General features: G+C 38.5%; 1 protein-coding gene across 1 annotated transcript in view; it reads right to left on the bottom strand.

Annotated features, from left to right (window-relative positions):
* Window positions 1–4,084: 4,084 nt before the first annotated feature.
* The window catches only part of PRMT8 (protein arginine methyltransferase 8), a 56,794-nt gene continuing 36,207 nt past the window's right edge, over window positions 4,085–24,671 (bottom strand). The window contains exons 4-10 of the mRNA XM_057375827.1: window positions 22,038–22,101; window positions 18,873–19,015; window positions 18,390–18,477; window positions 14,857–14,972; window positions 9,645–9,795; window positions 7,267–7,388; window positions 4,085–5,828 (exon numbers count right to left, since the gene is read on the bottom strand). Of these exons, the coding sequence (XP_057231810.1) occupies window positions 5,745–5,828; window positions 7,267–7,388; window positions 9,645–9,795; window positions 14,857–14,972; window positions 18,390–18,477; window positions 18,873–19,015; window positions 22,038–22,101 (768 nt within the window). The 3' untranslated portion in view covers window positions 4,085–5,744. The remainder of the gene's footprint in view (window positions 5,829–7,266; window positions 7,389–9,644; window positions 9,796–14,856; window positions 14,973–18,389; window positions 18,478–18,872; window positions 19,016–22,037; window positions 22,102–24,671) is intronic.

The raw sequence follows: 24,671 nt of genomic DNA, 5'->3' as shown, positions 1-24,671 counted from the left end.
TTTTTGTTTTTTTTTTGTTTTTTGTTTTTTGTTTTTTTTTTTTCTGAGATACTCTCTTGGTAGTGCTAATAGCAATTATATTTGCTTCAATCATATCTCATTAGCTGATGACATGGATTTGTCATGCCAATAAATGTGAAAAAGATGCCTCTGTGATGATAAAAGTACTTCTCCTAACTCATCAGCACTGTAAGTTACTATTAATGAGTTACATGTGCCTTTCTGGGCTGCCTTTTCATATTCCTGCATCAAAATGTTAGGGCTTGTGTGGTTTCTGATTAAATTCTGTTGTGACCTTAACACAGGGATCCATTTCTGSTTCTAGGACTGTATTGTGCTGGAAATGCTGATGATTTATTTGGGTAAATGGGAAATGGCTGGACATGAAAGCACRGACGCAAGCTGCAAAAGAGGATGTTCTGTTTTCCACGTGAAGATTTAGGGGTCAGCTCCAGCTTGATCTTGCTGATTACTGTGCTTCTAAAAGACCACACTTGATGATTCAGAGGAATGACTTGGATTGTAGCCCAAACCTGTGTGCTTAGTGAGGAAGTAAGACTGATTTTGTGTTGCAGTTGTTATCTCAAAGCTAACACGGTTTCTTTCAGTTTCACAATCACACTCKACTTCTCTTCAAGCTTTCTCAAAAAATGTTATCTTCATGTTGTTTGCATCATCACTTATCTCCATTGTTTGTTTCCACTAAAAAATGAGAAAAATACCAAATATACTAAGAAAAGGGATAGGGACGGGAGACGGGGAAATTATATTGGTACCTGTAGAGCCCAAAAGACAGGCAAAGAGAACAGCAGAGACTGCAAAAATTTTGAGATCATAAAAATGTTTTTCTTTCCTGTCAACTGTATCTGGACCCCAGAATAATTTTTGGTTTTTGTCAAGAGATGGGTGCTCTGYTTTAGCAGTCATCTGTGAACAGATGAAGGTTTGCTTCCTTCTCTGTCTCAACTGTGTAGAACTCGTCTTTTACCTTTTTTGTGTCTATCCCCAGAAGCAGCAGCTATTTTCAGGGAACACTCTTGTTCCCTGTAGGCGTACTATTGCCCTGGCTCACCCCAGTCATCATACTGTGCAAAAATATCAGTTTTCTGGGAAATCTCTAGCTGATGATTCATGTTCTCTTTACTCTAAACATATTGTTATATCAGATATGAAACATCAAGTGTTTATTTCTTTAGTTGCTTTTTGAAAAAGATTTGTAGGTGCTGTTAATTGACAATTTCTAGGAAGTTTAGATGCAATCTGATGGATTTGTCTTTCTCCCACGTACCTGTGTRCTTAGCAGATTAAGATCTGAGATTTCTGAGAAATGTTGAAAGGAAGTGTTTCAAAAATGGCTAAAAATCTCCCACTTTTTCATTTGGAACTAGTCTGTCARTGCTTCATGCCTATTGAAAAAGAAATCACCTGGCTTAGATGTATATTCCAACCAGGCAAGTGCACACAGGAACATAAACTTAGACTTTATAAGCCAGTGGAAGTTACTCATAAATGTGTCCTCCATGCAACCAACACAACACAGTAAGAAAACTTTCTCTTTTAAATAGCAATCCTTCGATTACATTCATTGCAAAACCCTTAGATGCACTTTTTTTAAGCCCTGTGTAACAGCAGCAACATATACTTAGGCTGTTAGAAGGAAAAATGGAGGAGGAGGGATTAAAAGTGGGTGGGAGGTGTAATTCATATAAAAGGCCAGGATGCAATCATGGGTTGCTTAGGGAAGAGAGGAGTTACCATGAGGGAACTAAGGTGGGAACTAATTGTATCTTGCAGTACCTAATGGGGAATTACAGTGAAAACAGAGCCATGCTCTTCTCAGGGGCAAATAGTAAAATAACAAGAACCAACAGTCCCAAGTTAAACATGAGAAATGCCAGTTGAACATTGAGTGCCTCTGTGGGATTAGCACCGCACTGGAACTGCTGCCCAGGGAGGCTGGGGAGTCCCATTCTTGGAAATCACAGAATCCCTGAATGGTTAGTTTTGGAAAGGACCACTGGAGGGCATGTAGTCTAACCCCCTRCACCCCCAGGTCCTTCTCTGAAGAGCTGCTTTCCATGTTGGCCCTGTGCTTTCTAATCTTCTTAAAGCAGGGATTTATTTTKTATTATATACATAGAATACCATGTATCTTTATAAACTTACCTTCTAAGAGAATGAAGTCATCTATAATCAAATCTGTATGTGTTAAATGAATTTTGGAATTAATATTAAATTTAAAACAAATCCTGTAAGAAATTATCTCTGAGAGGGTTCTTCAAATTAACTCTGTGGTAAAAACATGCCTTGGGTATTACTGTGTAAATATTACTGCCTTGGGTAATATTTTTGTTCATATTCTGGACAGTTTCAGCTCCTATTATAAGTCTAAGACAATATAAAAAGACTCTAAACACCTAATTCTGTGCATAGAAATGTTCCCCAGAACAACACCTGCAAAACCCAAACCTGAAACTAATGACATCTGGCAAGGGCTAATTGGTGCTGGGAGTAAGAAAGGCTTAGGGGAATAGAGCCATACTCCACTAATCCTCAGAGAACCTTGGGAATACAGTGGCCCTCCAAACATTAGGGACTGCTTCCTTAATCCTGTCAAGCACTGCAGGTGTGAATTGCCCACTATGCCTTTTAGAGGCATGCTCAGCACGTAGCTTTTTTTTTAATGCTCCTTTGTGTTTCAAGTGACAGAATAATCCTTGAGAAGAGTTTTAATACTTTTGCCTTAGGATCAGAGTCAAGGCAGAAGCGACCTGATTTCTCTTTTCTCCAGCGCTGTGTTACTCATCAGGGATAGTCTTTTGTGTAAAYACTGTATTTCAGTTTCTTTCTCATGCTCTGTCCTCAACTCATGATCTTCTTTTCCTGTCTGTGGGAAGGGAATTAAATGTTCTAAACACGTGTCTGTTTCAGCTCTCAGTGGTCATTTTGTCATTATATTTTAATGCAAAGCTTTGAAAATCAGTGGCTTTGGTTCAATCCTGGAGTCCACAAGAGACCTTCTTATTCAAACCTTGAGAAAATTAGGCTCAGGCTCTGTGGTAGTTACCCAAACTTGTTGGATTGCTGAAGAGAGCCTTGGAGCTGACTGCACCTGACCTGCAAGGTCTTTGCATCCCTGTTCCAGTAATGCTGACCTAACTGACCCTGTGTGTGCCGAACTCACCCGTGCTTTCAAAAMCTTCCTGGTAGGTAAAAGCTTTAATGGCCTTGGAAGCCTGAATTTGCTTTTTGATCGCTGCAATTTGAAGACASTCAGCACTGCAGCAGGCACTCTCGGCTCTTTTTGTGATGGTGAAATACATGACACTTTTTGTCTGATGTGAAGAAAAGCAGAAGCCAGTTTTCCAGGATGGAATGTGCCTGAGGTCACCACCMCAGAACTGTGCCATTAACAATATCAGTCAGGATTTAATCTTGCAACACTGAAGTGAACGGGCACTCTGAGTATTAAGGTGTCTGCTGTTAAGGAGAGACCAACACTTCACTGTCAGTAGATGAAAGATGAGGCAGAAAGGGCAATCAATGTACAGCAGTGCTTAAATACTTATCAAACTGGTTAATGAGTGGTTCTGCTAAAGCTTTTTTTCTTTTTTTTTTTTTTTTTGCTGTGTCTTGACCAGTGCTTTATGTCGGACAAAATAGACACATTCTCAGTAAATACCCTTGGGAATCTTTTTTTTAAATTTTTTTTTCTTATTTGTCTTTGCTTTAAACAAGGTAATTTTTTCCTTCTTTCTTGTTCTTTTAATATTAAATTTATTAAATATTCATGCAGTGGGCTAGAGAAGTGGATGGTTTGAAGTGCTTTCAGAGTATAATTTAGGCAAACAAAGCAAAAGTCTTTACTCTTTCTGTAATAGTCAGCTCAGTGATTAGTGGCAAAGAAGAAGATGAAATCATCGTTTGAGTAGATTTATGTAAATGGAGGGCCTGAGAAAAAAATCTGGAAGACTTCCTTACCTTAAATTCCTAAAATCACAGAAGTGTTACTAGAAACGGACTGGTAGAGGTTTTTTTCCCAGTCCTTTACTGAAAGAGTAGCTGAACTCATTTCCTGAAAATGACAGCAATATTTGACAGGTAAACTCTATTTTGAYGAAAGTTGCTCATCCTCACTCCAAAAAATATGAAAGAAACGTGCTTTAAAACAACAGCAATGAACTAAATTGCAAACAGTATCTTTTACTGCTAAATTTACAGTTTAATTTCAGTCTACACAGATACCACATGATACAATCCCTAGACCATATTCTTTAGACCATAAGAAAATGGAGGCACTGCACAGTTTCTGTGGAGGGAAAATTAATAAAAATAGGTTTCTAAAAAGTGAGAAGTTGACAAATACTGGCTAAATACATCTTCAAGTATGCTTTATTTGCAGGTGATTAAAAATATTTTTAGGCAAAAAACTAGTCAATCTTATCCAGTACAAGATAGAACATGATTTAGTGCCTAATGYCAGACAGACTGGGAAATGTGTAGATTGGACTGGTGATGCAGTTGTAGATGAATTACATGTGATTAAATGGCCCACATTCATAGAGTAAAAAGACCTGATACATACATATGAGGAGTTATAAGCACTTCATATTTTAACAATAAGCAGGAGATTTTGTAAGAAAAACAAGGGACTGAAGGGGACGGGAAAGCTACAGACAGCTTAGTAATAACAGAAGCCATCGACATTKTTTTTAAAAGACATTAACTTGCTCCTGCAAATTACTGCACTCTTGAGAATAATATCTGCAATTTAAAACTTATCTAAAACATCACCAAAAGGTAACACTAATTCCTATTTTTTTTAAATTATTTTGTATTAAGAATTTTGCAAAGAACTGAAGTATGACATGGCCAAGAAGCATGAATTACCCACCATTTCAGAGACTTTGCATTCATCACATTTAAATACTAGGTGTCTGATTTCTGAAAGTCTCATGCAAAATCCAGCTATAAAAACTCACCACAGAATATTTTCAAGGATAAAAAGCGAATGTTTTTTAAAGCTCTGACAGACATCCAGTTGTGATGGTGMATTTCAAAACTAATGGCCCATATTTTCAGAGGACATCTAAAAATATAGTTGTTGAACTTCCTGTAAATGCCCAGCTCTTATCTACACTTTGCATGGAATATTTACCAAAGCTGTAACAATGGACAGTTAATGGAATATATCACTGCCTAGAATAGTGCCGGAGGTAACATCATTATCTTTCCATAACTGCATAATGAGAATTAAATAATCACAAAACAAATTCCTATTAGGAAATGACATTTTTTTTCCTCATGTACAATATATATATTCATTTATATTGAATATAAGTCCAGTAATACTATCACAGTAATGTGCTGTAGTAGTCTTTCATAGTGAGAAAACTGCCCTAATCATCTTTAACATGCAAAGCTTGGAAGAACCAGAAATTCACAGTAAGTAATACAATTTGTATATGCATCTTCTGCCATCCTAATGTTAACCAGAACACTCAAGACTGTTGCTTATTTTTTTTCCTATGTTTAACAAAAGCTACAGTTCTGTATACTGTACATTCACAGTGGGATCCCAGCCCCCTGTACTATCTGCAAGAAAGATCAGGTTACCACCCTCCATCAGAGTAAACATTCTAGTATTTAATATAATAATCTTGTGAACAGTTGTTCCTAGCTTGAAGCTCAGCAGTTCAAGACTCGATAAAATTCTCCTTTTCATCTCTCTGAAAGGTTTCTTGCTAACGCATTTTGTAGTCATTAGATACTGACATTTCRCATAGCTGTCCTTTAAAATCCAAGTCTACTGTGAAATCCAGGTCACGCTGTAAAAAGATTTAAATGTAACATGTAAGTAAGACCGCAAGTTTAGTGTGTTAATTCAGTTATCATTGCTCGGGTTTAAAAGACCAGCAGATCCAAGAGATTCCTGGGGTGCTTTCTGACTTTTTCTGTTTTCAGATGGTGCTAGCACTGAGCAAGCAGGCTGTAAGATGTGTAATAGCATTCCCCATACAATCTGTGCTTAGGTCACATTTCTATACTTTTCCTGAGGTGGATTTAATGTCCTGGTTACTACCAGGAAGCTTCTGAAATGCTGTTATCATACATATCCTATGAAAATGTTTGAAGGKTATCCCCCATTGAGACGCTCTTAATTTAGGCAAAAGGGCTTCCCTGCTGAGGATATCCCAGAACAGATCTAGTAAACTTCCCATTGTACAGAAGCCCTTAGTCATTTTCTATYTTACAATGACATGTTTTTAGGAAAGAGGCTCTACACAGCCTTACAGAAGGGAGCTGTGTCCATGCAAGCTTTTAAAAATTTCGTGTTAAAAAATTTCCCCTTAAATTTTAAAAATTTCCCCTTAAAAAAAGGGAGGACAATGAAATGTTAAGATTTGTTGCAGTCAACAAATGCAATTTTTCAACGAGTGCAACAGCTCCATAGATGGGTAACCTGGTTATTTTAACTGCTGTTTACTGTAATAGAAAATTAAGAGATACTGCTCAAGATTTCTGGCAGAAAATGGTGCCAGTGCTTCTGCCAGAAGCCATACTTCTGATGTCTTCTCTATTCAGCCATGGGTTGTCCATCAGACCATGTCTCACAGTCTCCTTACAAGTTAAAAGAAGCACTGAATAACCAACACAGGGGAATTCAGCCCACGGCAGAGAAACTGAGGACGTTTTCAGCAGTCATGGTAGTGTGATACCCATCATGCTTTAGCTTTAGTCTTAAATAAAGCATCTGTATTTTCTATGGAAAGGCACGATTTTTAAACAACTCTATCSCTCAATTAGAGAGCTCAAGCACATTCCATCAGCAAGTTCCTACTGTCCTTGGGCACTGAGTGGCAAATCACTGAGTGCCCAGGGATGTGGAACTCAAGTACTTACCCTTGATCATCCTGTGCTGGCAGAAGGGATCTTTCCACTGATTTCAGGGGCAGTGTGAAGAGCCCCTTGCCTACTTGCGTCACMAAATGTGAGTCAGGCTGATTGCAGAGGGCAGCTGACTTGGTGATGTGTTTGAATCCTTTCTCCCTTCCCATGCTAGCTTGCTTCAGGCTGATTTTTGTAACATTAGCACTGCTTTATCATTGCTGTCATCAGCTTTGGTGAAGCTATGYCTGGAGCTCTTACTAATAAACACAGATGCCTTTAGCATGCTCAGTGCTTTACTGCTGTGCAATTTCTTTATTGTTGATTATAATTTGTGATCAATAGAGGTGGAATTAGGATCAGGGATTGCTGACTTACCACGTTTTTTGCATTTGGTTTCATGGATATAGTCCCATAGATTTCTTCCCCTCGTCTCACAGTTAAATAGTCCTCTAAGTAGAAGACAGTTTGCTTCCAGTGAGTATAAGGAGCATCAGGTGCTAAAAATATATATATACATATGGGTGTCACCAAAATTTCTTACATGCCTTGCAAATCAAATTATGATTGAGAACAACTGAGAAAATTCCYTTCTTCTCATAGAATGCTTTAACTTATGTACTATATTAGCAGACATACTTCACAACAACACAATTTTATTGACTGTCATAGGTTGTCTTCTAATTTTTACTGGAATATGTCAGATGTGAATCACACCCAACAAGAAGGATTCTACAAGAGGGGTTACAGGGCGAGAAAGGCACTTTTTTATGATTTCCTTTTAATTTCAGAAGTTTAAATTAGTTCAAAAAATAATTATACAAAAGCATGAAGAAAAGGTTAGTCAAAAACTATTAATCACAATATCACAGAYGAAAGCTTTGACTAGTGATCCCAGAACAGCAGATTTTATAGTTTCCAGGAGGATAGAACTAATGAAAGGGCACTTGCACCTAGATCAGCTTTGGGATTTTTAGAAGGCATTTTGGGCAATTTGCCAGAGATGGAAACTGGTCTAAATTAATTTCTAGTCTTGCTTAGCAGTATCACTTTGATGACCCTTTGCTACTTCAGGCTTTTAATTTGCTTATTTGTTTTTATTTCTGATTTAAATTCCYATCTTTGAGCAATGCCTAATAACTTACATTGATCATTCTTGTTTCTACCATTGTTGCAGTCAAGAGCATCTAGGAACTTAAGAATTGCAGTACAAGCTCAAAGGCTTCCTAATCTGGCAAAAAAAAGCCTCTGATAAAATTATTTTTCTTGTATTTGTATACCCCAGTCACATGAAGTAATTGTATTGTATCATACTAATAATATATTAACACTATTTAGTAATGATCTTATTTTATTTCAAAATCAGTATTTCAAAAAGATACTTGGCTTTGAAAATTGTTTGTGACTGGGGGAATACTGATGTGTTTTTAAAAACTGTCAGGACAGGAATTTTTAGCTGTCTTCTAAAATTGTAGAATCAGAAGACCGATATAAACCAACTTTTTTTCAGTAACTGTGCTGGCAAACTGGTATCTTTGAAAGGAAAAGGATTTYGCCAGATAATTTCTGTCTATGCATCCAGACASTTCTAATGGCYGTTAATCTCAATTGTTAAATAAGATAYCTTATTGCAGGAGTTCAGATCCAGACTGTTTACTATTTGGACATAACTGCATRAAATTTCTAACTGAAAACATGTTAGACCAAAAYKAAATYRARTTTATATTCTAAATCATAACTGCTGCCTTGTGCACGCCCACATACATGTGCACATGCCCTTGTGCAGGGTCATGTTCCCTAGAAAAGCCGGGCATAACTGGAAACTTATGYCCCATGAGCAAGGGGTGTGTGTGTAATGTATGCCCAGGTCTCCAAATCCACCCCAAATTACACACTTATTCAGAATTTTAAAAATTACTATCAGTGAAGCATCACTTTCATCATGTCCTACAAACCGGTGTATTTTACTGAATTCAGCAGAGCTTTGCCGACAGACACCAGGTGAGAATCTACACCAGTCTTCTACACAGTGGTGACCTTCAGCAGCAGATGGCCAAATGGCCTTTTTATGGAGTAAAATAATTCTTCTGCACCTATCTTATCATKATAAACCGAACAGAGGTAAAGAAACACTTCCTTCAACCTCCTGTCTACACACAGGCTATACACAGGATGGGGATTTTACATTTCTTGCAAGACTCTCTGGTTTATTTTGTCTTGTAAATGATGCCTCAAGGGAATGGAGTTATTCCTTTAAATATCTGCTCACCAAGGCAAGTTAGAGTTTCACATCTGGGCTGTAAGAGTCAATTTGCATAAGCAGTASGTGTTTTTATAGCTTGGAAAAAAATGATAGTTTTGTTCTAGACTCTGGAACAGGCAAGAGCTTTGTTGTTTTTTGGATTYGGGGAAAACTAGGATGCAGAGCTGCTATCTCTCACTGAGCTGATAATTCCCTGTCTGATCTGAGAAATTTGACACAGGCTTTAGATATAACTGCTGAGGGACATAAATTCACAGGTCATAATTCCTGCTGAGCTCTAAGCTTGATAGCACTGTGAAATCCTGCCTCTGTTTCCACAGAATTCCTATAAGCAGTTGTCCTTCCCCCATCCTGCTCACCTCCCCCAAAATTAAAATACTTTTTATCACTGAAATTCAAATGTAGTGATACATTAAACCTGCCTGTACCATCTAACCAGCAGCACTGATAGACTGATAGAGCTAGAAATGAAATGAAAAGAAATACAGATTACCTGTAGAAAATCCCATCTTCTTGTGGCACTTTGTAAATTCAATATTAAAATAGGTGACCAAGGCATGAATGTAATCRTTGCGCTGAATTTGGAGGCAGAATGCAGAAGTAAATTCCAATTCTTCAGTCTTCACTGTATAAATATCTACTTCCTGTTTTGATGGGAAAGAAAAAGACATTTACACGCAGATGCCTGTGACTCTCAGGGAAGTGTTAAGTGATGTACTTCATTATTTCATTTAATGATCAGACACTAAGACGACTGACAGCCTTTTAACACAGTAAGAAATCAGAGGTACATTCTAATACATCAAATCATGAGCAAATGACCCAGTTATTGACTAAGCTGACAGAGAGGACACTCACTGAAGGGTGTGTGTTCTTGGGAATGGCAGGGAGGGGCTGTAGAAGCTGGAGAAAATCAAGGTTAAAAACTGCTCTGATAAATACAGGCATGATCGATACTGAAATGGAGTTATAGGTCCCAGCTGAAAGACAATTTATCATCAGGGACTGTCAACCTGAGGAAAGATGCCAGAGCTGGGTTTTTAATAAAAATAAACTTATTTGTTTGTGCATCTCCGTAAGGGTAAGTGATTTGACTATCTCAAACYATCTCAAACTAGTCAAAACATTTGAGGCATGAGAGGGTCCTGCTTTTTGGTGGTTGTCAAATCCTTTCTAGTCCTTTGTCAGATAACTGATTCCAAACGGTGAGCACAGGGATCTTACTCTTGAACAAGACAGAAGCAAATTATGTAAATCGTACTAGGGTTTGATTGCAATACTCGGAAGCAATGATGTAGTCTTCAAGATTTCTTTATTTCCATTTAAATCTCACTGTTCAAGGCTTAAACTGTGTTTTTCAGATGTATCAGTCTGAAGTACTATTGGAATGCCGTGGGAAATGTTTCCTATGCACTTTCTGGTATCCTCATTGCTCATTCTCATACCCTTATTGCTCATGTGTACATGGAAATGGAATTTTTGTGGGCAGAAATCCAAATTTTCTACCAGCTGAAGTCAGGAATCATATCTCTGGCTTCACCAGCATTTTGTAAGACTTGCACTGCAAAAACGGGTAACAGAGTCCAGACTGCCCATTAGAGGGCTCTTTGAGCCTCTTTTAGGGCACATTGGAGGGTTCCTGKAGAAATTGGCTTCTCTAACCTAAGGTAAGTCTGCAAAAAGAGACATAGAAAGATGCAGCCATATTTCAGTTACTGAGATCTTTGCATGGACCAGATTTATGTTTCTGACACTTGGAAAACTTATGGGGAGATGMCTGAAGCAGGTTTTGGCCTGTCTGGGTAACATTCTTGTTCAAGAACAACTTAACCATCATGAAAATTATTCTGCTGCATTGCAATGACACCCTGAGGCACTCATGTTTATCAGTGACCTATCCAGTCACTTAAAGCTGTGAGAACCTTAAAATGTTTTTGTTTTTTCCCCCTCAAAAGAAGGTAAGATAAAAGCGTGGTAGGAATGGGAACTTCTGMGGTCTTCTGGCAGAATTCCATGGCAGCCTGCAAAATTTGCTTTGCCAAGGTAGACTGGGCTGGTGGGTGATTGCTGCAGATTTCTGTAATTTTTATTGTCTTTTTGATGATCTCATGGTGGACAAATTGGGACTTAAGTCTAATGGTGAGGCACATAAAGGGAAACTAGCTCCCTCTCTCTGAGCCATGTTGGCTCTGCAGGGTAAAGTGGAATCAAAAGCACTAGGAAATACTTTTATTAGAGAATTCASTAGAAAATCTTCAAGAGTATWGAACAGAAGTCCTGAATAAAYTGTTGGTCACTTTTGCAGTAATTTTTAAAGGACAGAAACATAGCTTTTTTTACTATGCAAGGTATGAGACAAATGTGGCGGGTTTTTTTTAATTAATTAATATAATTTTTAGTATGGACAAGTCTGGTTTTGGTCATCACTTTGAATTATACTCTGGCTACTATATATTCTTATATAAAATGGCAACATTCATTACAGCTAAGTGCACAAGGGACAATGACACAAATTGAAATTAAGGCTGCTTCTAGAGTGCCATGGTACCTCTTTCTTGATTTCCTTCCCAATCAGGTTACTCAGCTTGGATTTTGTGAACATGGAAATAAGCTAAACATTCAGATCTCAGTGGATGGCTGGGTTTGGTGGTGTTCTCAATTTTTTTTGTTTGTTTTTTGATTTGGTCTTGGGATTTTCCCCCTTCCTCTCTCCCATTGCAAACTGACTTAGTTTGGGCAAAGAGGGATATGAGGAGGGCAGCAAGGCCAGTGAAGGGTCTGCTACAAGCCCYTTRAGGAGAGGCTGAGGGAACTGGGGGAGTTCAKACTGGAGAAGATGAGGCTCAGGGGTGACCTTATCCCTCTCTACAACTGCCTGAAAGGAGGCTGTAGCCAGATGTGGATCGGCCTCTTCTCCCAGGCAACAAGTGATGGSAYGAGAGGACATAGCCTCAAGCTGGACCAGGAAAAAAATCTTCACAGAAAGAGTGATTGGGCATTGGGATGGGCTGCCCAGGGAGGTGGTGGAGTCACCATCCCTGGRGGTATTTAAGAAAAGACTGGATGYGGCACTCAGTGCTGTGRTTTAGTTGACAAGGTGGTGTTGGGTCATAGGTTGGACTCAATGATCTTGAARGTCTCTTMTAACCTGGTTAATTCTGTGATTCAGTGATTCTGTAAACTGTGTAATCTTAACGTGGTGTCTGACGTGCAGGAGTTGTAAATGGTACTTGGAAAGTGTGAGACAAATGGAAGCACAGAAAAGTATTTCTTTCTTTTATTTTTTCTCCTKTGTCTAAATAGGGAGGATATTCAGAAAGTCCAACAGTATTTTTTATTATGAACTGAATGTGGCATGTCATTTGTTCCTGTTCAGTTTTGTCAGTTTTTTCCACTCTCTCTTTGCAGGTTTCTCTCCAGGTGTGTGAAAGGTTGATTTATTGTTATTGTAGGCTCTGGTGCTGGACACGAGAATTAAAATGCAGAAAAGTTTTTGGGTCAACAAAAATCCATTCATATTTTTCCTATGTACAAGGGGATCAGAGAAGAAAACACAACGGTTTTACTAAGCTTGAAACAAACTTTCCTGGTTTTTTCCTTTTGGCAGAATTATTGAAAGCAGTAGGCCCTCAGTGRGACACCTGTACCCTTTTCCTGAGCTCAATTATTGATTCTGGTGGTTTGAAGATGCTTTGATCCCACTACTCTCCCTGGCTGATTAGTTTTGGAAGTTAAACAGAGGACTCCCACTTTCCAGGACAATTCCTGTGCCCCTCAGATGTATTTAAGAGATCATGCAAAAGGGGCTGGCTCTCACAGCAGAGAGGATGCTGCATTCCCTGCCTGTACCACCCCCAGTGCACCTGTGGGCTCATGCCTCAAGTTCCTAAAAGCATTCAGGACTTGGGTTACGTCCAATTTCCAAGGATTACAAAAGAGGAAATTTTACTCAAGTCTCCAGCATTTTAGATAAGTGTCATGGTTACACAGCATGCACAGTTGATGTCTTATTTTGCTGATTTTGTAGAACAATTCAGAGTGTCTAAATGGGGAGTTAAAATAACTGCAGAAGCACAAGACTCTGACTGGTCTCTGAGGAATGTATCTGGTGACTAGTCCATCCCCTGACTAATGTAGAGGGAATCCAGACTCATCTGGTAGGTGCCCTAAATTAGCTGGCTTTGGGTTGAATACAACCCTAAAAATCCCTCCGTGAATCTAATATGAACAAGCTATCCAAAGTGCTGTAATAAAACATTTGAATAATTAAACATTATRGCTTTGTTTATTCTCCAACATTTTCTTAGGCTAATATTGTTCTCTGAATTCACAAATATTTTCAGGACGAAAGAAATGCACTTTATATAAATAAACYATGTACAAAAGTATATTAAATTAAAAAATATATAACTGCAGAGGCTGTCTTTCCTGTTTCCATATTGCTAGCTTGAACACAAACCTCTCTCCATGCTTTTCTTTGACAATTTTCTCTTTTTTTAGTGAAGAGTTTGTGAGATTAGTGACTGATTCTGGAATGGAGGGTGGTTTCTGCTTGTGTACTTACTACCTGCTTTGCTCCCATGGTGCCACTATATGGTACTGCACCATTCAGTTTGTGGACAAAAGATGTCAAAACTAAATAGAAAGCCTGAATAGAAACACTTTGAAAATTTGTGTCTGTCATCTCTAAACCAAATYACTTTCAAAGACCTTCTAAATAAAGCGTTGGATTTGCACTTCAATCAAGAGTCTGCAGCTTTTTATTCCAGAACAGCCAATCCATTTTGCTCCCTGATCTCTTTCTCTCTGGACACATTTCATGGGGTCTAAACAGCTGTTTCTTTTGTGTGTACTGMAATTTTAAATTGCTCTGGTTGAGGCTATTTTCAGGCACAACCACGTTGTGTCGCCCTCAGTGCAGATGGACTGTGCATGCGTACGTACTCATGCCGAGTTCCTGTTCTGTTCCTTTTTACTGCTTTCAGTAAAGGTGCTGCAGACTGGACCCATGGCTTTCCCTTTTGCATATGGGAATAYTTAATGCTGTGCTTGTTACTGGCAAAAAGTGAAAGGGAAAAGTTAGAGCTCACCCTTTGGGATAAAGGGGCGTGCTCGTGGATTCATGGACCTGGTACTATCAGTGCTATTGATGCAGACAGCCCTGAGCATGAGTTGCCCCATATGAGGAGGGTTCCTTCCCGTGAAGGGAACTTTAGAGCTTTCAAGTGTTCCTGCAGGCAGTTCCTGCATTGTAAACATGACCCTGTGAACAGGGATGAGTGACCATTCTGTCTCATTTGTATAGCACGGTACAGTTACCCTCCGGGTACAGATGTTGGGGCTGAGAGAGCACAGYAACATTCCATGTAAGCCTAAGAATTAAGAAGTTAGACAAATAAATTGAGTTCCAATTCTGATCACGTGTTCTGGAGTACATCAGTTATTTCATCAATTCAGAACTGATGCTTCAGTCTTTCTTACTGCAAACAGAATAATTTATCCCTTCTCCTCAASAGCATTCAACCAGTAATCTCCAACYTCTATTMATAAGAAGGCAGGACAATTCAAATTTGTATCTAAATACACCACGTCTTTCTTCATCCAGTATTTGCACATGTAAAATTTGTAAGAGTCTTGAGCTACAGCCTGCAGTAACCAGAGGAGTAGAGKCAATTAGGAAGGAATTAGAGTAGGAATTACCAAACCTTTATCAAGCAGGCGTTGGTCACCACTTGCTTTGGATCTACTATGTCCACCAAGGGCTCCTTCATGGCAACGTCCCTAATACAGGTCATGTCAAAGCCGTACACATTCTCCCACCCTGTCAATGCAAATGCAGTTTTCAAGGTTAGAAACAATAATAGAAAAGATTTTCTGCTTCTCAAAGCATTTTTCTTTTGAAAGAATTTCTACCATCCCCTAATTTTCAGATGTCCCCTTTAGCTCTTTGCTACCTGCCCCAGTTGTCTATGCCATCATTGCTATTTTACAAATAATGCACTTGTGGCAAAATAACCCCTCAGTGTACATCTYTGAACAAGAGACCCTTATTTTTGGTGTCTCCATGTCTTATATGAGATTTTTCAGTTATTTTTGTGGCTTTAGACACTTGTGAGCATTGCCCCAAATCATATGATGCCAGGCTGGGCTTTAGGAATAGCTGTTTGGGATTCTATCCTTTCTTATCTGTTCCCCTTAATACTTTCTTTTTTCCCCATAGATTGCTGCTCAATCAACACTTTGTATGCTCTTTTGACTATTTAAGTAGTCCTAGTTTCAGCAAGTGAATTACTGCAGGTGTGTTTCAATAGGAGGGACTCCAAGTTTTAATCGGCATGTGCATCATGACTGAAAGGTAAAAGCTCCACTTTGAAAAGATTTAAAAGTCATGCCAATCCTCTGTATTTGAATTGTTCTTTTGATCCAGTAGTTGCTTCCTACCATGCTGAGGATGTTTTGAACAAAATTCCATTGAAAAAATGGAAAAGTATACTGGCTTTGCTTTTAAGGTGGCTTAACGAAGTGAAAACAACCTTCAAAAGAATGAAGTCCTAGTCTTAAGAAGCATGTGAGTCAAGGTCCATTCACTGCTTCATCTAAAAAATGAATGCTGTGAATGTTTTAAAAAAAACCAAAGTAAACAGATAAACACATTTGTGAACATGTTTGAAATGTCACTTTTTTTTCAGAGCATAGCATTTGAGCTAYTGGTGTTTCCAGAGGAGTAGGACTGAAAATGTAGTATGATAAAAAAATCTGCATATTTCTAAATTGGAAAAAACATGGATGCTTTTTATTATTCATTATCATGAATGATTCTTTGAGACCACTTTTGTTATGTCTTTCTAGGTTGTGAGTTGTTCAACATTTATGGGGAGTTGGTGTTCAAAACTTTTGTTTGAAATCGTAGGTTTTTATGCGATTGCTCAGAAAAAATTAACTAGGAAACCCTGGAGAAACAATTTATTAATTGTTTATTTATTATTGGGGCCTCCATAATTTACTGCACTTCAGGTTACACGGGATACCTTTGAAATATGTGCCCCCATCTGTATTAGGCAGAAAGCTGTCACAGGAGTATAAAAAATAAAACTATATGTTTTATATTTTACAGGAAATCAGAGTAACTGATTATATAGTAATACCTTGTGGCATTAATCTTTTGTTTGAAAAATCAGAAATCAGATTCTTTTAGAAACTTCTTATTGCATTATTTCTTAATCAATATAATGGTTCTTGAATGCCCTTTAAAATGCTCAACATGTATTGCATATGAGGGCAAGACTCTATCCTCCTTAAGAGAAAAAAGATGAAAAACTGAAATGTRAGGGGACACCATCAGGATTTATTGATGGAAAAGAGAAAAAAGATGGTGGTGCAGGTAGGTAATGAGACGGAAATAACTGAAGACACAGAGGTATATAAGGTAAGGGAGGAAGGGAAATCAGATRTGAAATAAGAAAATAAAGTGCCTTAAAGGAAAACATTCTAGAAGAGGAAAAAACAACCTGAAACATTTTTTTCAAGTAAAAAAGAATCTTCTTTTCATGAAAAAAGAATCAATTTGAAAACAGATATATTGTGAGAAAAGAAAAAGACTTAAGGCCTAGAAAGAAAGGGGTTGAAAAGCAAAATGAAGTATTTTAGGCCAAAATGGCTCTGATTCCTTTACAGAATGGATGCCTTATACATCCATTTGAATCTGCACATTTTGTAARGAGTTTAGCTGCCAAGGTCATCACATAACCGAGGAGAAAAATCTAGGCTATGCTTCAGGAGGAGATATAATCCTTCCTGGCACCCATAGAGACTTCTTGTCACTGCCCCACTGCACTGGGCTCACTTTTGATCCAAAACAGCAATTTTGACCAACTGGYAGTTCTGTGTATTAGCACTGAATTTGATTACAGAAGCACCAGCCTTCTTTTCTGGGAAGAGGTGAGAGGCAAGGAATGAGGAGTTAGGCATTTTTATTTAAAGGTTGTCTGAACCCACTTTCACACATATCTTTAGTTAATAAATCTGCATAGGAATTTTTAAATTTTTTCTTCCCTAATGGAAAATACCTTTAAGCAAAACTGCCCAGCTCCGAAAAATTAAAAAAAAAAAGTTGAAAGGAAAAGAGTAATTAAATAGTGTAAAACTTGCTCATTTGATCACAACTATTATGATCTTATGATCAAATAAATCCAAATTTGGGTGGCCTGGGGACAAGCTGAACATGAAACAGCAGTATGATCACGTGGTGATGGAAGGGAACCCAACACTAAGATATGAGAACTGTCCAGCAAAACTGGGTTTGCTTAGCCTGGGACAGCAAAGACTGATGGTGGGATCTGAGTGCTCTCCACTGCCACAGAAACAAATTCCCTTCAGGCAAGGAGGCCCTGAGTTTCAGCAAAGAAAAGTCAGCCTGGATATTTAGGAACTTATTTACTCCTAAGGGTGCTTCACTCAGAGAAGTTTGTGTTCACTCAGGGTGCTGGGAGTGACCTGCTTGGAGCAGGAGCCTGGACTSTGTCACTCATAGATGTCACTTAGAGCACCAGTTATTCAATGATACTTCAGGGAAACCCTCCCAACATTTTAAAAGCAAAGGAAAAGTAAATTTTTTGTGTGTATGTATTAAAAAAAAAAAAAAAAAAGTAGAACCCTATTTTAACATATGAGTAAAATTTAATTTTCTGATCCTTACTTTTAATTTAAAAATTCTTACATAAAATGTTTTTTAAAAAGTATTACATGTTTTGGGGTTTTTTCTTCTTTACAAGCTTYTATGGAGATACAATGTTTTCCTAGGTTTATTTCTGCACATTTACAATAACTTGCATCTTACTGTCATTATGTTTTTGTTATACTAAAAACAAAAATAAGGACCTGAATGGCAACAGAATATTACCAATTTTTGTGGCTGTTACGATGGATTATTTACTTATCAAAACAACAACATAAGCAAATCTCCTACAATCCACATTTTAAATATAGCTAGAGGTATTAATATAACTCTAGGTAAAGTCTACATCAATTTATACRTTTTCCTTTGTCTACTTTAAATCACTGGCAATTTCCTGAATTTATCAGCAGACCAGCATTTTCTCAGTGTTTATACTGAGAAAATACAGTGTTTATACATTTATACTGGAATTCTGGCCTATGAAGGGATTACAGCAGGCTACTACAAATGAAATATTTTAGGCAAATAACCATAGAAAAGTTTTATTGACAGGGGCTTACTCACAGTGAATTTTGAAGTCCTTGTACTGTCTGTCTTCAATTGCTACCACGTACAAAGCAGCTCGGTCTGGAAACATTAGCCCTCCAGGTTTCTGTTGATGAATTGTGGGGAAATGGATCTCGTAATCTATTCACCTGACAAAGACATCACATTTTGAACTGCACATACAAAAACCAGACAAGCACCCCTTGCATGCCTTTATTGCTTTCCTTCAGATTGTCACACCAAGCTTTAACCTCAGCAACTCTTGCAGCCTGTGGCAATGTCATTAGATGGGCTCTACRCAAACTTGGCCAGCCAGCACTTAACCAAAAAGCAAAGCTCTTTCACTGGGGCTCCCTTTGTTATCTCCTCGTTAAAGCCCGAGAAATGGCACTTGGAGATGTAACTGTGTCTTGTTATGGAGACAGTGGGGAAGGGAGAGCTCGTGGCCAGAAAATAAATGCCGATTGCTGCAGCAAGGAGCACGACATGCAGAGCACCTACCAGCCACTTGTCTCGTGCGAAGATGACCGTGTTTAACATTGACTCATAGAACAGACAGTAACCCATCCACTCGCTGATGATGATGTCTACTTGATCCACAGGCAATTCAACTTCTTCCACTTTACCTTTAAATATTGTGATTACTGAAAAGAGAATCCAAAGAAATACRTTTCACATAATAAAACACCTGACTAAGTTCCTCGTTGGTGAATGTCAGGCTGACCTTTCCAAAGTSATTCTCTTCTTGAATGCCTGTTGATAAGGGGGGACTCCATGTGCCTCAGTGCATTTCACACTTTTTAAAAACTACTCAGAGTAAGTATAGTASAATTTTTAGTATCAGTATAAAAGAAAAAAAATACCAAAATCCAGAGGCCAAACAAAAAACCCCACCATGTTTAAAAAACAACAGAAAAACAGGTCTTACCTGGTTACCTGTAAGATCTCATTTTACAACACTCTTTGGAATTTGGAAGATTTCTACATCATTGATCAAATAAGGCAAAGAATCCACCTAGAATCCTTTAAACATCCCTGCAGGTTTACACATTCATGTTTAAATGGTGGGCCATATTTAGCTCAGTTGTAAAAAACAATGTTGTTTAGGACCACTACACAAGGCACCAATCATTCCTGCTTTTTAAAAAAAATGCATTTCCTATTTACAAATGTATTTTCAGCTTGTGCTAAATAATTTTCAACCTGTGCTTCTCTGCTATTTGTACTGTTCATTGCAGTCAATAAAGTCTCATGGTTCTGGATTCTTCCTCAACAAGGTYACAGACAAACTAGAAATTTAGGAATAAGGTGAATATTCTACTTTCCATCACTAAGATTACTCTATTACTCTAAATTAACAATTTTTAATTTTGACAATTTTTATTGATGAAATGGTCAACATTCAGTTTGAGAAAGAGGAAGGCAATTTAATTTAATTTAATTTAGCTAGAGCCAGGTTAGCTTGTTAAGAGTTGAAGTGTGGGTTGAGAGATTTTTAGAATTCAGCCCACGGAAAAGGAGGTTTTTTCTTTCCCAAATACATTCAGGACTGGTATTAGTCTAACCAGATGTGGCCACTTTATTTGCAYAGCAAATTTTTAACCCAGACTGGCCCCCTGAGAATTTGGGAACACTCTGACTCAGACAAGTAGCACAAAGTGTCAACTAGTGCAAGCAGCTTGACTGGAAAAGAGCAGAGTTCTCTTTCCCATTCTTTAAACTTTCTTTCACAGTTATAATTCAACAGTTCATCTGTTGTTGCACTGAASACTCCTCATGTCTATAAGCTCCAGCCACGAGTTCTCTTTAGTTCTCTCCTTTTTCCCAAGAACTTGCACTGCCACAATTCTCTTGGAGTGAATTCTAGCACTGTTGACAGCTGCCAGAGTGACACACCTGCAAACTTTGAAGCCCTCTGTTTGCACCGAGGACAGTCACAGTGTAAGCAGGAGAAGCAGCACAAGCTCTGCCCACCTCCCTTCACTTCATAAGGCATCATTTGGGAATAGACTGTGCTGTCCCCAGATATATCTGCTCTGGAAACTGTGGGGTTTTCTCTTGGTTCAGCCCCTTTTGCTGACTCTGCATTTCTCCAAACATTTGGGGAGGGGGGGAAGTAAAATTCCCATGAGCAACAAGATGCTTTGGCTCAGTACCTGGCTGTGTGAAAATAAAAGTGACTATGGCTCAGTGAAGAGTGTGAAAGGGTAAAGGCTGGTTCAGGTGTGCAGTTTGTTTATGCTGGAGACCAAACTCGGTCAGCCAGGCTGAACCCACGCAGCCAACGAAGGGAGGGGGCTCTGCTTCTTCCTCCACCATTTCCCAGTTACTTGCTCCTTGTACAAACAGGAGGAAGAAGTAGAGAAAAGTACCTTCTGCACCCTCTGGAGCACACTGGAACCTTCCAATTTATTCTGGCAATGGTCCCTTCACACACAGTTCCTGTGGCTGGAAATCCAAATGCAAATTGATTTGTGGTGTKCTATTTGTGTCTCCAGTGTAAGAAAGGCACACACGGCACCAGAGGTGCAGGACAGCCAAGGAGGTCACCCCACTGCTTTAGTGCCTCCTCCCTTCTTGGAGAAGAGAATTTTCTGGCCCTTTGCTTCCTTCCTTTCCTGAACCAAGAGCTGCATRTGCGGGCTGGCCGCTTACATCCCACGTCACTGCTGTTTCACACCACAACACTTGAGTACCTGTGCTCTACAATAAATATTCCTCCCAGAGAGCTCTGGGTTAGTCATATTGCCRGTGACAGCATTAAAAATTAGAGCAGATCTGAGCCAGAACAGAAATCCCTTCCTGCACGTGTGCGGGCGCAGGCACGGCTAAAAGCGGGGGCTCTTGGTACAACCCAGCCATGACCTGCTCTGCAGCAAAGGAGAGCTCTGCACAAAAAACCCTTCCTAACAGGAGCTGTCTCACAGCCTCAGTTAAAAAAAGAATGATTTTTTAGGTTGTTACAAAGATATCTTGTGTGCTGTGATTTGGAGGAGGACTGAAGACATGAAATAGAACTTGTTGGGGATTATTTTGTGCTAAGAGTTTTCAGTAGGGGTTACTTCTAGGTTTCTGTTAGGGTTTTTTTTTTTTTTTTCAATTTAGAGTTTCCTTCCACATCCTTAGAAATTTACTTAATTTCTTTCCAAGTAAAAAAGAAGYTTGATATGATGCTTTAATTCTACAAATCGAACATTTTTGTTTSTGTGTGTTTCGATAAGTTTTCCAAAAAAAGTATTTTTTTGAAGTTGGGAGTCAGAAATCTTAGTGAAAAAATGTTTGCTTTAAACCTTATTTCAATTTGAATGTCAATATGTGTGTTTGTATATCTATTCTTTTTAAGAGACATGGTGGAATTCAAATGGAAGAATTAATTTGACAAGTTCAGTTCTAATATTGGATCTTCCTTCTGCTTTACTAAGCCAAACTGCCTGTTGATAAGTTCTATTTACTTCTATTGTCTCTGAGCCTTGAAATAAMTGTAGAAGTAACAATAATTCTTGTGAGGAACTGTTGTAGTGCCTAGAACGAGGTGTTTATTTTTGTATTTACATAAGTAAGTTCTGCAAAACTGCCATTTACTGTAAAACGCACAACATAAATTTATCACAAAAAGCAAAACTGTTATCTTCTCTTTTTCCTGAAAATAAAATATATATGCCTTACTGTTGTCCAAGTGGTTGGCCTTGATAATTTTTTCTGAGTAGTCAGATATACTTGAGCATTCAATCTAGGAAAAAGAGAAAAAAAAAGGCAAGCTAAAGAGCAATTTCTATTTTACAGTCTAAGCTGTGGGAATACAAACAGTATCTACTGAGGGCAGCAAAGACTCTACAGAGCATGTAACCATTGATAAAGAGTAAATGCAACCTGTGTGGGGAGGATCATAATTAATCATATCTTAATATTTAAATTGCAGTCTGTGTTTGAGTTAAACTGGTTCCTGTAGAGAAGATGATTTTTACAACTGTTGAAAAGTGAAAAAGAAGAGGTCCTACCTACAAGGTATACATAATTTATTAATTGTATTATTTAATTTATTCCTGCTACTTCGAGATATTGCCTCCTCCCCCACAAAAATCTGCTGAATGGAATGAATTAGGATGTGCTACACTTCCATATGTATTTTAAAACAAAATACATTCAAACTCTGTGAATGATATTAAAATTCAAACTATGCCAATACTGGTCTATGCCAAGAAGCAATTGTTTTCTACATGAAAAATCTATAATCTTCAGCAATGCATGCTATTCCAAAAGAATGCAGGCATTTTATGCATAAGAAGTTACGGAAAATTTCTGTTTACAAGATCTGCATGTCTTTTCCTCTGACCAGCTCCGTCCTTTCTCTAGGAAAATAATTACAGAGTACCTCATAGTTTTAGATTTGCCCTTGAACTTGGTAAAATCTGCGTACAAGCATAAAAGCATGTTTGCGGTGACCTTTAATATCTTTTAGAGAAAAMCTACATTCCATGAATCTCTCTGGGTTTTGTGTCCCTTGAAAACCATGAAGGCCAAAGTTGCCAGTAGTCACTGAATCAGTTCCTAATTTACCTCTTCCAAATTTGGCATTAAACGGACGATACTGCTTTGCATAATCCTTGTCTCTCTAATTCCCTTATGGGAACGTCAAACAGAACTATATTATCTCTAATGAAGTGGTTTATATATCCAGTGAATCCCATTTAATCTCTAAAAGCTAAATTGTGCTTGACCTCCGTGATAGCACTCACAGATGGCAGGACAGCGGATGCAAGGACACACAAATCCTTTATTGCTTTTATATTGTCCACGGAACAGACGCAACAGCAGCCACAACATCAACCCCAGTCCCCATGGGAACACAAGCATTAATTCCACTTAGCTTGCCTGTGGATGTAAATTGCTCCTTAAAATGTCTGGCTCACTGGCTTGAGCATAAACCAAAACTGGCCTGGGGAAAGGAACACCTGAGTGCCAGTCCAGAAAGTTCCAGGAAGAAATCCCTGGGGATGAGAGCCATCCTTTTGCTCCATCCAGCTTCTTCCCTTACTGTAAATTGTATAGACTCTATGTCCCATCTATAGTTACAGCCATTATACTCATTTTCCCTGTCTTTATTCACATCTGTCGGGCATTTTCAATTCCATTGCCCATTTTGGATGTTTTTTAAAAAAAGCAGGCATTTGTAGGTGTTTGGAGGTTGCTTTCCAACCTTTCTAAAGAAAAAGGTGCAAAGAAATAAAAAGTTCTCTCTCTCATGAATGACAAGTTTCCAAAAATCTGCTTCATTTGCAAAGAAGCAAAAGAACAAAAAYCACCAACACTKAAATGTTTCATGAAGGAATACATAYTTCAGAAAATAAACTTGCTTTAGGGTGGCTKAAGCTGTTCATCTGCATTTCAACTTGGACTCTATACTGTGGTTGAATTTTATTTTGAAAAGCAACTCATTTCAGAAAAAACACTGAATTCTGTAGTTGAAGAAATAGAGGAAAATCAGTGGTGTCATGTGTTTTTCTCAGTTTTCTTTCAAGTCAGATCTGTCTTATTTTGCAAAACATTTTGAATTTATGAAAACTGCATGTTCCAATCAAATAAGTCCATACCTGAGTTTATAATCACAGAATCATAGAATGGTTTGGGTTTGAAGGGACCTTCAAAGGATTGTTCTGGCTCAAAGGAAGGACCTTGTACTTGGCCTTGTTGAAAACGATGAGGTTCATGTGGGCCCGTTCCTGGCCGGATTCCTCGATGGGGTGTATTTTCTGTCAAGTATATCAGCTGCACAGGGCAGTTTGGTGTCATCTGCAAACCTGCTGAGGGTGAACTCAGTCCCTCTATCTACGTATTAATGAAGACATTAAACACTTGTGGTCTCAGTAAGGACCCTCRAGCTGCTGCAGCTGTACCTGATTCTCTGTGTTTATATTCACCTCTGCTTTCATTTTACTTCTCAGTCTTCAATCTACTGCTGCAAATGTCTCCTCTTTTACTGTGGTCTCTTCCTGAAACAGTCACAAGACTCCCAGATTTCCCCTGGGCTGTGTCCTCATCACCACCTTTTTATACAAAGCAGCTGACATCTAACATGAGCCTTCATTTTCTGTGTCTGTTTAACTCCTTCTCACCTGCACTGCCTTGTTTGTCTGCAAACACCGCAGAATTCAGATGGTTCTACTGCAGTGATTGTCCTGAATTTTGCATGACTAAATGCAGCAGATGAACCAAGGCTTCAAGGGATATTTTATGTGTTTTTCTGTCCCTCACTGACCCCTCCCAAGCACCGTCAGCTGTGCCAATCCTATCTCTTCATTT

Source organism: Malurus melanocephalus, unplaced genomic scaffold (genome assembly GCF_030028575.1).
Source record: "Malurus melanocephalus ecotype Western Australia unplaced genomic scaffold, MMel_1.1 scaffold_259, whole genome shotgun sequence".
NCBI lineage: Eukaryota > Metazoa > Chordata > Aves > Passeriformes > Maluridae > Malurus > Malurus melanocephalus.
This window is presented reverse-complemented; position numbering and strand designations above follow the sequence as displayed.